Below are 14853 nucleotides of genomic sequence, written 5' to 3'. Positions count from 1 at the left end.
CAGGCCTTTATCATACCTTTGATTTATATTGTCATCCAAAATGTAATTTTTAAACAGTAAAGATGTTGTAAGTAGTGCCAATTGTTGAACAAACCGGTGATCTAATGACAGTCCTGTATGGTCTGTTTATTGTCCTATGTATATTTTGTAATATGTCATCAATAACTGTCTGTTCCTGTTATTGACCGACACACTGAAATAGCTGACAGCGTCTCCCCTTGATGGATGTAAAACAAAATTGCTTGTCTAACCCAGCTGAATTAAACGAACATGCCCTATAAATGCGGGTATGAAGGTAATCTCCTTCCAGCATTTTTAATTAACTATTGAAATTCACCATATGGACTCTTTAATATGTCTGGGATCCTTCCATTCCTGGTTACATAGGCTACCTTCAATTGCGCCCGTAAAATCCGAACTTCAGCTCCTTCAGATGCATTCATCGAATCAGTAACACACATTTGTCATTTTTGTGTCGAAAACTGTGAGGGTGATTTTCGTTTGATGACTGAAATCAGTTTTCAATCAAATTACATTCATTTGTTTCTGATATATTGATTTTATACCTATAAACTTCTGGGTAGCTAATCCGTCAACCAATATCCCTACATTGGCTGAAGTACCTGAATGCAGCAATAGTCGGAGCCAGAAAGAACAGACGGCGACCATGTAGAGGAGTTTACTGCAGGAAACACGCCACCATATTCCCCAAAGAATTCCTCCGAGAGCTTTCTGTTGTCAGCTGTTCAGTGAACTCCTGAACAGCCGGGGGTAAGTGTTCCTTTTCATTTATTCCACGTAGTTTTTAACTTTTTTTTTGCGCCGGATTTGTTTCGGGCCCCCGTCCCATGCCAGCGACCGAGGCAGGGATGTTTACTGTACACTCTCGCCGAATCTGGCGTCTGATTTGCGGTGAAACGACGGTGCAGCCCTCGGTAAACTGACCAGTATATGTACAGTTACATAAAGCTAAGCTACAATGTACACACAGGAAATTCCAACAGTGTGCTGTAAACATGTTAACATTACTATTCTCATATATATCAGCTTGTTGCACTGCTGCTTCCGATGCCAGCTTCGTTTAATTGTTAACTTCTGTGTGTGTGTTATTAAATAATATAAGCTGTAACTTTATGCAGATATAATTTAGTGTTTGTTCTTGTTGGTGTGTCTACTGTTGTGCTTTGAGTTGTAGTGTACGTTACTACCTGTCCTGTGTTGTTAGCAACTTTATGGTGATCTTAAAGCTTTTTTTAACCATTATCAACAGTTTAGTGTTACATTTAAATGTAGTATTGTTTATTGTGGTCACATAATTTGGTAATGAGAAGAAAACAAAATCAACAACAACAACAATATATGGCTATTTTCTTTGTCTAGGGCCTTAATTTAACCTACTTAGCGTTTATTTGACTTGCAAATATATCAGTTTAAGATAAGGTCTATCTGATAATGGATAGCCCCTCTCTTTTAATGGGTTGACCTCAGAAAATGTACAGCTCACATTGACAGGATCCAGAGTTTCTAGGATTAATCTCCAGCCAATGGGAAAATGAAAGCAGTGCTAGAACACCTTAAAAATCTACTGATAGTTTTCCTTCAAACTGACTTTGTAAGTTGTCTCGTTTCATACATACGCACATGATTGTTACTTGCTGGTGTGGGTAACTTTGATGCTTTCATGTGGAGTTTATAGCGCTTCAACAAGCTGAGACATATTCTACAGAATGTACCTAGATGCTCAGTACTTCCACCCTGTGATGATACATGCAGTTAAAGTCTGCATGGGGATCAACCGTATTTTGATCCCTGAATTCTTTTCTGACTGATCTGCATCAAAGAAATGCTTTTCATTCTGGCGGCTTAGGACCTTTTGTAAATGTGTGGGTAATGTATGAAACGCTGCCTTGATGATGTCTTGATATCTGTGTAACATCATGCTGTGCAGACATTTTAGCTTTACTTTGTGTTGATAGATGTACAGTATGTACCTAACTAAGTCTAATTCCATTATTCATAGGGATGTGGGGTTCCTATCTGTGATTCAGAGGCACATGGTGAGCAAACAGGCGGCTGATGGCAATATTTCACCTGCTCCTGCACCCACCGTCTCCACAGAGATGACCGCAGGAGAAGTGGAATGTGGATGAAAACTTGAGCCAGGGGAATTCAGCATTCGGGCCAAGACATCCTCACAGCGAGCCTCAAAGAAACCTTTCCTAGTATAAAACACACACACTTCCAACCAGCCCACACAATGCTGATGCCAGGGCCGCTGTGGGCATGCCTGGTGCTGGCGGCTGCGGGACACTGCAGGGCCCACAGCTTGTTTACCTGTGAGCCAATCAAAGTGCATCGATGCCTTGAGATGCCCTACAACATGACCTTCTTTCCAAACATGATGGAGCACTATGATCAAGATATTGCAGCCAGTAATATGAAGGTAGGTCCTGCTCTTGTCTGCTGTGTTGTTATGTCCGTCCTTTTGTTTAGTTTGGTTTCTGCATGTAATGAGAAATTTGTATTTGAAAGACATTCTTTTAGCTCAAAGTAATTCTATTATCGGTTTCAGCAACAGCAAGGAACAACCACAGTTTGTTCATTTAGATGCCTTGATGACCTTACCACACTTTCGGCCCACAGTCGTCCACAAATCGTGTGTGATTGTCTCGAGCACTATCTGTCTCTTTTAAGGAATCGAGCTGAATCACAAACTGGAAGAGAGAGTTCCCCCCCTAATGAGGAAATCTGATTTGGAAAGAAGGAGATTCTTATTTACAGCGTTTGACATTTCTTTCTCTCCCTGTAAATAGATTGTTTGAGGAGATACTTGTGATGAGTTTTTCACCGAGATGTAGTTGGAGGTAGGCCATCTTTTTTAAAAACAGATCGAGCCTCAGGATGCAGACATATGGAATGATCAATAGACATTCTGCAGTAGTTTATGATGCTTTGTGAAGCTGCGACCTCTTGGTGGAACTCTCAGTCGGTGTCTGGTTTGCACTTGAAAATGGTTTGCACTTTCCTGTGTTTTAGTTCGGACATATTGTGAGATGAAGTCGTGTCTCCTTTATGTAATCTGTGCCGTCTGAAATGATGAAGCCATTACTCATAACACCAATGCTTCAGGGAGTATTAATCACAAACACATAAAGGCCTATTTAGACCAAATGTTTTCCTTCTCTCTTCAGCAGGGAGCCCGGTTGCCTTTGTAGCTCCTGTAGCGGCCTTGCATTCCTCAAGGCCAGGGTTTGGGTTACACACATTTGGTGTGACGGTGTCGGGGATGAACAGTGATGTGCTGAAGGAGTCTTTTGTGTGGCATCTGGCAAAGGTATAGGCTTCTTATTTCACAGCAGCTCTCGCCACAGGGAACTTGGTGACTTTGTTGTGTGGGGCCTTTGATTTCTGGAGGAAGGGGAGGGGACACGCCCCGGCCTCACACAAAGCCTATCCTGCATACCACAATGACTTTCTCTCCCTCTCTGTTAATCACTCACTCGTTTCCCCTGTACACAGTCTTCCCTCCTCGCCTTTCGTCTCCCAGGTGACAGGTTTACACTCACTGCCCTCCTTCAACGTTAGATACTACACATTGTACGATGCGAGCGTGCAATGATTTATGATTTATCACGAACCCTCAACGCTGTAATCAAGCATTCCTCTGCTTCGGTCTGGGCTGAGTACATAGATTTTTTCGGGTCGAGCGCTAACCTTTTTCTGTCCTTCCGAGATTCCAGTAGCGTTTGCCAGCTTTTGAAATAATATGTTAAGTGCTTGACTACAAAGAGAACGGGAAGAGTTACTGCCTTATTTAGAGAACTGTTGAGAGTTTGAAAAGTGAGAGCTTGTAGCCATGTGTTCAACTTTGGTCTAAGACTCTGCAGGGGATTCTGCCTCCAAAAATGAGTCAGCGCCACTGCTACTGCTGAAGGCGGTTTTTACAGTACCTCTGCCATGAAGCAAATAGAGGTCAGATTGTTGAGCAAGAAGAGCTCATTGAGAAGCAGTCTGAGACCTCCACAGGGGCAGAAACAAGGACTCTTACTGTCAGAGGTGGCAAGCCCAGGCCCCAGTGATGTGGGCCCTCTGCCAGACAGGAGTTCAGGAAAAAGGGGAGAGAAAACATTGAATAGTAGACTTGTTCCATTTGCACCGTGTGTGATTTCTACACAAATATTAGCGGTAAAGACTCACGGTGGTCATATAATGTTTCATCCAGGTCAAAGCAAGAGTTCCCTAATACTCTGCATACATCTGTATGGGTAGGCTGGGTCGTGCGGCTGATTCAGTGCCAAAGGTTAACCCTTTCTATTAGATGGTGCCTCATGGTAGTGGTAGTGTTGTAATCACTGCTGTTAATTTGTCTGTTTGTCACAGCAACAACTCAAACAATTTTCATGGAATATGGTTTAAAAATTCAGGTCAGGACCTTTGCATTACATTTACACTTACACTTATATTTAGCCAGATGCTTGTATCCAAAACAGCGTACGAAAACAAGCCAAGATCGAGTCCAGAGAGAACAACAAGAGGAAGTGCCAAGACGCTAAGTTCTAGTCAAGCAATAGGCAGTAGGTGTCAAGAGGCAAAGCCTGGAGGAGGTATAGATATAGACAAAGTTTGTTTTGTTTTGTTTTTATATCAGTCTCAGGGCAAGGTCAAAGGTTGAGCTTCATGCATGCGTGTGGAATGTACTGAAGGTATATAGATTATAGAACAGGCAAGAACTACACAACAACTACATTTGCACATGACTATTCCTGCTGATGTTTATGAAGACTTGTGCGCTTCTCTCAAAGCAGCTGTGAAGGTGTCGCATCTCTGAGTTTGTTACAAAGCGGGTGAAATGTAACATTCTGATCTCTAATGAGCTTTAATCCTACAAAGCTAATACATCAAAATCAGTTCTTCATAACACTCGTGCTATTCTTTGGCATCTCTTCACAGCCTGACCTATCAGCACCTCTCTTCACTCTGGCCTTCCTGCCCTGTCATCATACCTTCCCGGACGCCCATGCGGTCATTTCCTGCTGCGCCCCCTTCGGTTTCTCTCGTTTCTTTTGCCTCACGCGCCGCTCGTCCCGCCTCATTCCCCCCAGTTTTCAACCAGTCTGTCGAAACGGAAGATTATGATTCCCTGGCCGGTGAATGGGAGCCTTTGTGCAGCGCCGCAGCATTGTGAAGCTCAGCAGCACTCAGTTTGCATGTTAGTGCAGAGAGCCTCTAATGCGGCCTGAGAAATCATAGATGTTTGTCTGTTTATCGCGTTGGAAAGGAAGGGAAGTCCCTTAATCACAAGCAGGTAGCTCAAGCATGTCCCTCAATGATATTAATACGTTGTCATCTAAATCTCCATCCCCAGCCTTTCATGCCCCTGGCAAACCTGCAATGCTCCCCTAGCGTCCTCCACTTCCTGTGCCTGGCCTTTTTCCCAGAATGCACCGAAGAGACGAAGGTGATCCGTCCGTGCCGACAGCGTTGCGAGGCCGTGCTGTCGGACTGCGAGAAGGATATCAAAGCCTTCGGGATCAAATGGCCTCCTGAGCTACAGTGTGACAAGTAAGAGAACTATCATCTCAGGCGATCCGTCTGAGGTTGACCCGTGGATCCTAACTGTATAATTGAGGGCAGCGTAATCGATCAGCCAAGTGTCCCGCCCTGGCAGGAGAATGAGAGAGTGTGGAGTGGAGTGAATTGCGAGTGCAAGTGTGTATGATCTCCCAAACAACAGGATTTGAATTGTAGAATGTAAACTCTGTAAATGTCAGGACTACTTGTTATTCTTTAAAGTACAGTATATGTTTAAAAATCCACAAAACAACACTCTTCACAGATAACCAAAGTGTTTCAGCTGTGTCTTTTTATAGATACTGAAGAATGAAGTTTTGTTCCATCCTGCAGACTGGACTCGTGTCTCGTCGCTCCTGACTCAGCGCCTCCTGCAACCACAGCAATGACCTACTCCTCCTCCCCCAAGAGAGACCTGGGCTTCTGGTGCCCGCTACAGCTAAAGACCAAACAAGGCCACGGCTCGGCGTTCCTGGGCGCGCCGGACTGCGCGCCGCCTTGCTCCAACATGTACTTCAAACCCCACGACATCGAGTTCGCCAAGAGCTTCATCGGCGTCTGCTCCATCATCTGCCTGGGCGCCACGCTCTTTACCTTCCTGACGTTTCTCATCGACGTGAAACGCTTCCGCTACCCCGAACGGCCCATTATCTTTTACGCCGTCTGCTACAGCTTCGTGTCGCTCATCTACTTTATCGGTTTCCTGCTGGGGAACAACGCGGCGTGCATCAAGGCCTCCCAGCCGGCCGGCGTGGACACGGTGGTGCTGGGCTCTCAGAGTAAAGGCTGCACTCTGCTCTTCATGCTCCTCTACTTCTTCTCCACCGCCGGCACCGTCTGGTGGGTCGTACTCACCATCACCTGGTTCTTGGCCGCCGGCCCCAAGTGGAGCTGCGAGGCCATTGAGAAGAAAGCGGTATGTTTCCTTTCATCTGTCCTGATCTCTTTCATAGTACAACAAAGATTGGATGAAGATCACTGGTATCACATATCCTTACAATACACATATAGTGGGAATTGTGTGTGTTACCATTCCAAAAAATACTGGCCAATTTTGAATGATCTCAAGGAATATTAGAGCGTAGGATATAAATACAAAAGGAGCAAATGCTCAGTGTTTAGAACTCAATGAGTGCACTGATGAAGACATTCCCTTTATCCTCCTGACTGCAGGTGTGGTATCACTCCGCCGCCTGGGGCATCCCCGGGGCCTTAACCGTCATGTTGCTGGCCCTGAACAAGGTGGAAGGGGACAACATCAGCGGCGTTTGTTTCGTGGGGCTTTACGACCTGGACGCCCTGCGCTACTTCGTCCTGGCTCCGCTCTGCCTCGGGGTCGTAGTCGGCCTCTCCTTCCTCCTGGCCGGCATCGTTTCTCTCAACCACGTGCGGCAGGTCATCCAGCACGACGAGCGCAACCAGGAGAAGCTGAAGAAGTTCATGATCCGCATCGGGGTGTTCACCGGCCTCTACCTGGTGCCGCTGGTCACTCTGTTGGCCTGCTACACCTACGAGCAGATGCAGCGCAGCACCTGGGAGAATACCTGGATCAATGACCGCTGTCAGGAGTACAGCATTCCCTGCTCCTACAAGGTAGCTGCTGTGTTTGCACCCTCGTGTATTCACTTGTGTGTTAACAGGGACGTGAAGTGTAATGTAAACGCCACATGAAAGGGAAGTAGCTCAGTGTTTGAAAGCAGCAATTGCAAAATGAAATGTGTGTTGTAATAATATCTAAAGAATCAATTCATTATACTACATCAGGTGAAGATACATTATATACATGATGCTCAGAAAAAAGGTTTCACAGAAGCGTTTATAAACTCGTGTTTGACAGAAGGACAGAAGCCCCGAAGACCCGAAATACTTCAATTTGTTCAACACAACCGTTTCTTTGTTTCAGGCGGCAGAGCATGAGCGCCCTGACCTTTCCCTGTTCCTGGTGAAATACTTGATGACACTTGTGGTTGGAATATCTGCAGTGTTCTGGGTCAGCAGCAAAAAGACCTGCTCAGAGTGGGCCTACTTCTTCAACAGGACCCGCAAGAGAGAGTAAGATCACGCCAGTCCACATCATATATTTACTCTGTGTGTCTTTCCGTCACGCAGTCAATGATGAACTCAAAATGTGCTAATCAATTATTAGGCTTATAATTCAAAAAACGATAGTGTGTCCTATGCATCCTTGTAGATGTATGAGTGGATTGTACTGATGTGTGATGAAGTAATCATGAGGTCTACTTTGGTTTTGAAACATCAGTGCATCTTATGAAGTAGTGAAGTGTGCTGGTTATTTACAATCTATTTCTTGAAGCAAACATCATGGCTGTCATGTTCTCTGACCCACAGTCCCATCAGTGAGAGCCGCCGGGTGCTGCAGGAGTCCTGTGAGTTCTTCCTCAAGCACAACAGTCGCGTGCAGCACAAAAAGAAGCATTACAAGCCCAGCTCCCACAAGCTCAAAGTCATCTCCAAGTCCATGGGCACGAGCACCGGCGCCGTCCCCACCAATGCCTCCGCCGTCAGCGTCAACCAAGGAACCTCCGCGCTGGGCAATCACGATCACCACACGCAAGGGTCACAGTCCGGGACCTTAACCAGGGAGCACCTGGACCGGGCCGCCTCCGCCCGGAGCTCCAGGAGGGGAGAGAGGGTAGAGAGGGAGAGGGACGTGGGAGAGAGACGCAGCAAAGCGGGAAGCTCCAGTAAGATCAGCAGCCGTTCAGAGAGCTTACACAGACTTCCAGACGGGAGGTAAGTGAGGAAGAGGTTTGGAAGTGTTTTGTTGTTGGAATTGTACTTACCTTCATCTTTGAAGAGCAGGTATACCTTCAACATGTTGCTGGGTGGCATATTTATGTTCCAGATGCACCTCAGCTCTCTTTAGTGACCTTACTGCCTGCACACTGACACAAACACTTAGAAGAGGCTCTCCACATGCAGAAAAACATGTTGAACAACCAACGAGTAAAGCTTACACACCTTTTGGCTGATGTGTTATCTGTGTCATATGCCCTAAACACCTCAGGATGTTTTCAAGAACTCAAATAGAATGCCTGTGCAATAGGAGCAATGGTAACATCATCTCCTACAACTCAAGTCATGATTCCTTGTGACGCGTTGCACGTTCACGTCACGAGCACCACTAATCTCTTAACGTGTGCCGGTTGCTTTAGGATGACTCCCAAGAGTGACCTGTCGGAGGTCAGGCATCTTCCCATAGGACAGCAGCATCCAGCTTTAAGCCTCTCACACAGCGGCATCATGCAGGATTCCTTCGCCCAGCTGGTGCACCGGGTGCCTGAGGAGGAGGAGGAGAGCGCCCTCAAAAAGGACGGCAGCTGCTGAGACAGCCAACTCTACAAATGTATAAATGTATCTCTCCGTCCGTCCGTCTTTGACTCCGGCGAGGCACCAGTTGGCGTCACACTTGGCGTGTCCCTATTTCAAAGCGCAGTAGTAGTCGTACTCTTCGTATTAAGCGAGCCGTTGTTTATTCCAGCCGAATGTAACTCAGCTTGAGCTTTGGAATCTTGGTGAGTTTGAACCGCACCAGAGACCTATCTGGGAGTTTCAGAACAGAAGCGGTTTAGGTGTTTACTTCTGGTGGCCGCTGCGTCTCTTCTTCTTCACTGATCATGAATGTTTCACCGACGTATTCCTGCTGCAGAACGACCAACAGACTTTTCATTTTATAGAATACATGAAATACTAAAGTACCTGCTGTTTTCTAGATCGCTAGCTTAATGATAGAGGACGAAAACACTAGCAAACAAATGCAATATTTTTGTAAAACGCTGTATTTTTTGGGGATGGAAAGTCTTTCACTGGACAAGTCGTTACACTGAGAAAGGTCATGATGCTGCCAAACAGTCGACATATGGAGAGTTGTGTTGTTGAATGTCTTTGAATGTTCTTCGTCCTGAAAACTCATCTAGCAATGTAAGTAGTGTGTCACTTTTGTACTCTTGGAAAAGTCTTATTCTTCATATTTCTGATTTTCCTTTTAATGCTGTTTTGTTTTGGTGTGTATCACCTGTGTGTGTCACTGCACACTGTGTGTCTATAGTTGTTCAGCTGAAATCCTGTATAGCTTTATAGTTTCTTAAAGAATGTGCCTTCTTTTTGAGTATCTGCTCATCTACAAAGATCTTCAAAGAACCTACAGATGGTTCTAGTATGTATACAGTACGGACTTAGTCTATGGTGACTTTATTTTTATTTTTAACCAAACAAGTCAAACAGGCTTTGCACTACGAAAAAAGCACAAACCACTAATCTCTAAGTGTGATACCTAAATACAAGATGGCCTTAAACAAAAATGGAGGATCTGGGTCTTTGTTCAGGACTTATTTATAACATATGTGTCATGGACCATAGATGTATCCTTCAATGTCCACACATCTACTACTGTGATTTATTTTTGGAGGTTGAATCAGTTTTTTTTGTACTTTTTTCTGTGTATGGTCTCTACCTTTTTATATTTGGGAGTTATAGGACAATAACAATATCGCTCATTAAAGGGAATGTCAATCTGTTTCATAGTGAATATTATTTTCATTCAGGCATGATGACAGGGGTCCTGCTGTGTACTTTGACCTAGTGTCGATTATCTACAGAAATACAGCTTTTGTGGGGCTTTTTTGACACATTTATGTAATATATATAATGTGTTTTGAATGGAGCTTTGTATCGATCCTTTCCTTTTTGATAAAATATCATTTGAGCAATAAAAACTCAAGGTAGTGTGTGTGTCTTTATAAATGAGTCAATTCAGCTCTTTTTACAGTTTTCCAGAAGACTGTCTACTGAAAAGAAGAATGGTGGTACAAACAATAATAATTAAACTATTAAAGAAAACCAATGAAGATGTGAACGCTACTATATTTGGGCATAATTTACAACAACAGCTTTACATCAAGTACCACCCTTACTACACACCCCACTGTTTGAGAACCATAAAGCTACATAATGTGCGGATATCTGCTTTAAAGCCATATGTACATGGATTTACTATAAGTTCCGAACAAATGCCGTCGTGAAACTTTCCCCTTACTGGCTTCCTCCCCAGTCGTCGGTCGGTCCTGCCCTCCTCATCCTCTGGACTGGAGCCGCTGCCTCTTGTGTGTGCGCTCCTCACAGCTCTCAGTCGGCCGGAGCGCAGGGTCAGGCTCTTGTGAATGATGGCTCCTCTACCCGCCCGCCTGCTGCTTCTCATCTGCCTGATTTTGCCTCTTTACTGCGTGGAAAAGGTGAGAAATAGAGGATACCGAAAAGATCCAGAGCAGGAGAAGGTAAGAGAGATGAAATCAATAACTTTTGTGTTCACAGCGAGTGTTTTCTAACGTGATTGAGGTACTAAATTAGTTTCTACATCCACTTCAGCGCGCTTAATCCTCTTTTTAAATACATAGTTTGGGGCTCTATGCGGTCTTATTTGCATGAAATGCTTCTTAAACTCACTTTGTTACTGGGTGGCCTTTTTGTCAGATTTTAAGTAACCAAAATGTAGTAAATAAAGCTAAAATCCCACAATAATGTGCTGATTCATATTCATATGTACCTTGTGGTCACTGCCTGGGAAATGCCCTCTACAATAGTCTAGATATAGGAGAAGCAAAGGTTGTTTTAAAGCTAAATTGTATGCTCAGCTGGTAGTCTATTATTGTAGGTTTGGCTGCACTCCAGCAGACTGAGTGGACAGAAAGAATCCCAAACAGGAAGTGATAGGGGGCCTTTCTGTCTGTCTGTCTGTCTGTCTGTCTGTTTCTATCTGTCTGTCTGACACTATGTACTGAAAGAGTTGTAAGGTAAAATAAGTATGATTGATCTTTTAAGCTTTGCAATTATGTTTAAAAATGATTATATATTTTGTCTGTGGCAGGGGTTAAACTTTTCCCACATTTTAAGCGCTGCAACCCCCCACTTGATAGCACTTATGACCAACAAAGAACCTCAGTCTGAGAACATCTTTGTGAGGAATTACATAACTATCTATGCTGTAGGCGAGGAAGGAACGGAGCTGGAGACACTCACTCACTGTGGTGTGAAATTAAAATCAAACCAATGTTTATTTGGCTTGGACTCCACCACCCCCCTCCCCCTCTCCCTCCCCCCCTCTGGGGACTTCTGGAGGACTGCAATCCGCACCCCCCACTTCAGCAACCACGGTGCTCAAACTTGCTCTTAATTATCCTTTAGAGTCATATTCTACAAATGAGATGCACTTTTCTCACCACAGTAGAAGGGCGTAATGAACTAGCATGTTGTGTCACCATCTGTATCTAGTGCACTGGAAATGATGCTGAAAAGCCCAACTGCACTAGACACACTGAAGAAGAGAGATCTGCTTATTTGAACAAAATGGTAATCGTAAAATCCTACTTTGCATTCTATGAAGACTAATGTGAGAAGTCTCAGTCTGCTCAGACACTAAAGGCCATGCATTCTCTCCATATGCTGCATGCTCCAGGAAACATTTTCCTTGGCTGTTGCTTCACTCTTGACCAACGTTGCATGACATTCTGTTGATTCCTCCGCACTTTCAGGCAAATGCAGCTTCTATGCTTCAGCAATGGAGTGTTTGTTACTAATATTTTGTTGAGCTGGAGTGAAATTCATTCAGGCAGGCAGCACCTCCATAGAAACACCAGACCGGTAGCTCATATAAAAGTCAGCTGTGTGTTAAATGGACAGACGTTCCATTCATTAGTTTGCTTTGAAATGTCTCCAAAGAGAAAACTCAAAACCTTATAAAATACAGAGACTGCACATGCACAATAAACACAGTTCTGAGTCATTTCTACTTTCTACCATCCAACTAACGGGCCTGGAAGTTTCATTCACTTTCCCAAAGACAAATTACAGGTCTATTTCTGCACTTACATACTGTACCACATAATCTGTTGCTTTGATGATTGGCTTCACTTCTCCCAGTTTCCTATATGGAGATGATGTCATACACCAGTGATCCACCAGAGCAGATCACATCGCCACATTGCTCCATCCTGGACAGTAAATGGCTAAAACAGATTGTGACTGTCTCAACCATCTGTCTCACAGCAGTGGAGATTAACTTCTCACAGTTTTCGTAGCGAATCTTGGCATTCTTTAGGTTCATGTCATCTGAAATAGATTTATCTCCCTTACAGCGAAATCAAGTCAGGGCAAGATATTGAAGCTGAAGTCGAAGCCCTTTGCTTTACTTTCATACGTGAGGAATCATTTGCCTTGCCTTTTGGCCATGTGCTCCTACTCTTCCACAGCTGCGCCCTGAACAAAAGGGCACAGATGAACTAACAGAAACCCAGACCTAAATCCTTTTGGCATCAGTGTTTCCTGAAAGCTAAGACTTTGCTTCTGCGTGTGCAAGACAGAGTTACAGCAGACGGCCCATTTGAAAGACACATGATGCAACGTCATGTAGCCGTGTCTATGTGGCCTGTCTGTGTCTGTGTGTGTGTGTGTTTGAATCAGTCTGAGTAAGAGGTAGAATGTGTGTAAACATAGCAGGAGACTCAGTGAATCACACCAACCTACTAATTTAGTCTGTCAGCAAGTCTTCAGTTCCTCATTAATGCACAATCTGTCGCTCACTGTCTCGCTCACTTCATGGTCTGTAACTGGCTGTGTTGCCTTGGCTTGTTCCAAACACGTCTGTTCTTTACACTCCTTTCCACTGACAAACCCAGAATCAATCAGCAGGCTACTTGTTTATGCGATTTGCAAATGAGGTATAATCTGCCTTCTTGTGTGTGATGGTTGAATGGATGGCAACGTTAAAGTGTCTGCAGAGCATGCAGCTCCCACAGGGCTTTGTACAGTAGGAATAAAACAAAACAAAAATACTAAATAGGAAGTTAGACAAAGACTCTTCTGATCTGCGTGTCTGATCAGAGTGTTGCCTCCCTCCTTACTCGCTGTCCTTCACCTGTGCTTCCTCTCCTCCCTGATTTTCCAGTATGGCAGCTGTTTGCAGGGTCCAGCCGGCAACACTGGAAGAGATGGTAACCCTGGAAATAACGGCATCCCAGGAACTCCAGGCATCCCGGGCCGCGATGGGCTCAAAGGCGAGAAAGGCGAGTGTGTGAACGAGATCTTTGAGGAGCCCTGGAAACCCAATTACAAACAGTGTGCCTGGAACTCTCTGAATTACGGCATAGACCTGGGTAAAGTAGCAGTAAGTATGTCTATACCGCCTAAAGCACATGACATGGAGTTTGAGGAATGTGGGTGTAAATGAAACCATCGTGTTGCAGGACTGCACTTTCACCAAGCTGCGTTCAGACAGCACCCTCAGAGTTCTCTTCAGCGGCTCCCTCAGACTCAAATGTAAGAACGCCTGCTGCCAGAGGTGGTACTTCACCTTCAATGGAGCAGAATGTACTGGACCTCTGCCCATAGAATCCATCATCTATTTGGACCAAGGAAGCCCAGAGCTCAACTCAACCATCAACATCCACAGAACGTCCTCAGGTGAGATTTGGAGAGGAGCAGAAAGAGGCCATATGGTTGTGATAAGGCTCAGGAACAACAGCTTTTCTTTTGTACTCTTGCGGTAGGAAACTCAATTTGTGAGTGTAAGTGAGTTCAGCAGCAGTGGCGCTATCAGCCATCTGGTAAACATTGTCAGTTCTAGATTTTAAATAGAAATGTCACTGTTCCTATTTGGCTTTGTGTCTCTTTAAAATGGCGGAAAAACAAAGCAGTTAACAGCTCTCATCTCATCTCAGCAGGCAATTTGGGCGTTCCCTATAATTCTTTTGTACCGTTTTTTTCTTTGCTGTCTGTGCAGTGGAAGGGATGTGTGAAGGCGTCAAGTCTGGGTTGGTGGATGTGGGCGTCTGGGTGGGGACGTGTTCCGATTATCCCAGAGGTGACGCGTCGACGGGATGGAACTCAGTATCCAGGATCATCATAGAGGAACTCCCCAAATAAAGATCTGCATCTTACTTGAAAGGGAGGAAGCGGCTATGATAGATACAGAAGGAAGCCAAATGCTCTTCTAAAATGATCAGGTTTGGTTGACAGAAGCATAACAGTGTCACTGAATGTTTGAATGTTTTTCTGTGTTCTAAACACTATACTAGTTGACAGGCCTATAAACAATATTACTGTGTCACTGTCTACCAGAAATAAAAGTTTCTACTGTATATTGTTTGCTTATTGGTGCTCTCGTTAGAACGTTGTAATGAAACATTGATTATGCTGTTTTTATATGCATTACTATGATTAAGCCTTTTTTTACTCAATAAATGTTGTGACCCCCTGTGAGCTTTTAAG

At 44.5% G+C, this 14853-nt stretch overlaps 2 protein-coding genes across 5 annotated transcripts; both read left to right on the top strand.

Annotated features, from left to right (window-relative positions):
- Nucleotides 1–631: 631 nt before the first annotated feature.
- On the top strand, nucleotides 632–10319 carry fzd6 (frizzled class receptor 6). 2 transcript variants are annotated; one of them, XM_076150413.1, is made up of 8 exons: nucleotides 632–771; nucleotides 2021–2443; nucleotides 5366–5562; nucleotides 5905–6487; nucleotides 6745–7164; nucleotides 7475–7623; nucleotides 7921–8325; nucleotides 8748–10319. In XM_076150413.1, exons 2-8 carry the CDS (start codon nucleotides 2258–2260, stop codon nucleotides 8917–8919), a joined length of 2112 nt encoding a protein of 703 aa, XP_076006528.1. In that variant the 5' UTR covers nucleotides 632–771; nucleotides 2021–2257; the 3' UTR covers nucleotides 8920–10319. The 2 variants fall into 2 exon arrangements, with proteins under 2 accessions (XP_076006528.1, XP_076006529.1); XM_076150414.1 differs by lacking the exon at nucleotides 632–771 and adding an exon at nucleotides 3192–3334 and having other exon boundaries at nucleotides 2370–2443.
- A 363-nt stretch (nucleotides 10320–10682) lies between these two features.
- LOC143001013 (collagen triple helix repeat-containing protein 1-like) lies at nucleotides 10683–14808 on the top strand. 3 transcript variants are annotated; one of them, XM_076150553.1, is made up of 5 exons: nucleotides 10683–10865; nucleotides 11860–11937; nucleotides 13532–13750; nucleotides 13830–14046; nucleotides 14366–14808. In XM_076150553.1, the coding sequence occupies exons 1-5, from the start codon at nucleotides 10752–10754 to the stop codon at nucleotides 14506–14508; spliced, it is 771 nt and encodes a 256-aa protein (XP_076006668.1). In that variant the 5' UTR covers nucleotides 10683–10751; the 3' UTR covers nucleotides 14509–14808. The 3 variants fall into 3 exon arrangements, with proteins under 3 accessions (XP_076006668.1, XP_076006670.1, XP_076006669.1); XM_076150555.1 differs by lacking the exon at nucleotides 11860–11937 and having other exon boundaries at nucleotides 10685–10823; XM_076150554.1 differs by lacking the exon at nucleotides 11860–11937 and having other exon boundaries at nucleotides 10686–10865.
- The last annotated feature ends 45 nt before the right edge of the window (nucleotides 14809–14853 follow it).

The sequence above is a fragment of the Genypterus blacodes genome, unplaced genomic scaffold, assembly GCF_046128005.1.
Source record: "Genypterus blacodes isolate CSIRO-AG114 ecotype Tasmania unplaced genomic scaffold, CSIRO-AGI_Gbla_v1 ptg000052l_1, whole genome shotgun sequence".
Classification (NCBI taxonomy): Eukaryota; Metazoa; Chordata; class Actinopteri; order Ophidiiformes; family Ophidiidae; genus Genypterus; species Genypterus blacodes.
The sequence above is the reverse complement of the archived record's forward strand: the minus strand, read 5'-3'. Positions and strand labels throughout refer to the sequence as shown.

Coding starts and splice junctions, on each gene's coding strand:
- fzd6 (XM_076150413.1), top strand. CDS start 2,258: ATGCTGATGCCAGGGCCGCTGTGGGCATGCCTGGTGCTGGCGGCTGCG. Junction 6,488..6,744: donor AGGCCATTGAGAAGAAAGCG/GTATGTTTCCTT, acceptor TCCTGACTGCAG/GTGTGGTATCACTCCGCCGC. Junction 8,326..8,747: donor CACAGACTTCCAGACGGGAG/GTAAGTGAGGAA, acceptor CGGTTGCTTTAG/GATGACTCCCAAGAGTGACC.
- LOC143001013 (XM_076150553.1), top strand. CDS start 10,752: ATGATGGCTCCTCTACCCGCCCGCCTGCTGCTTCTCATCTGCCTGATT. Junction 10,866..11,859: donor AAGATCCAGAGCAGGAGAAG/GTAAGAGAGATG, acceptor ATCTGTATCTAG/TGCACTGGAAATGATGCTGA. Junction 13,751..13,829: donor TAGACCTGGGTAAAGTAGCA/GTAAGTATGTCT, acceptor ATCGTGTTGCAG/GACTGCACTTTCACCAAGCT.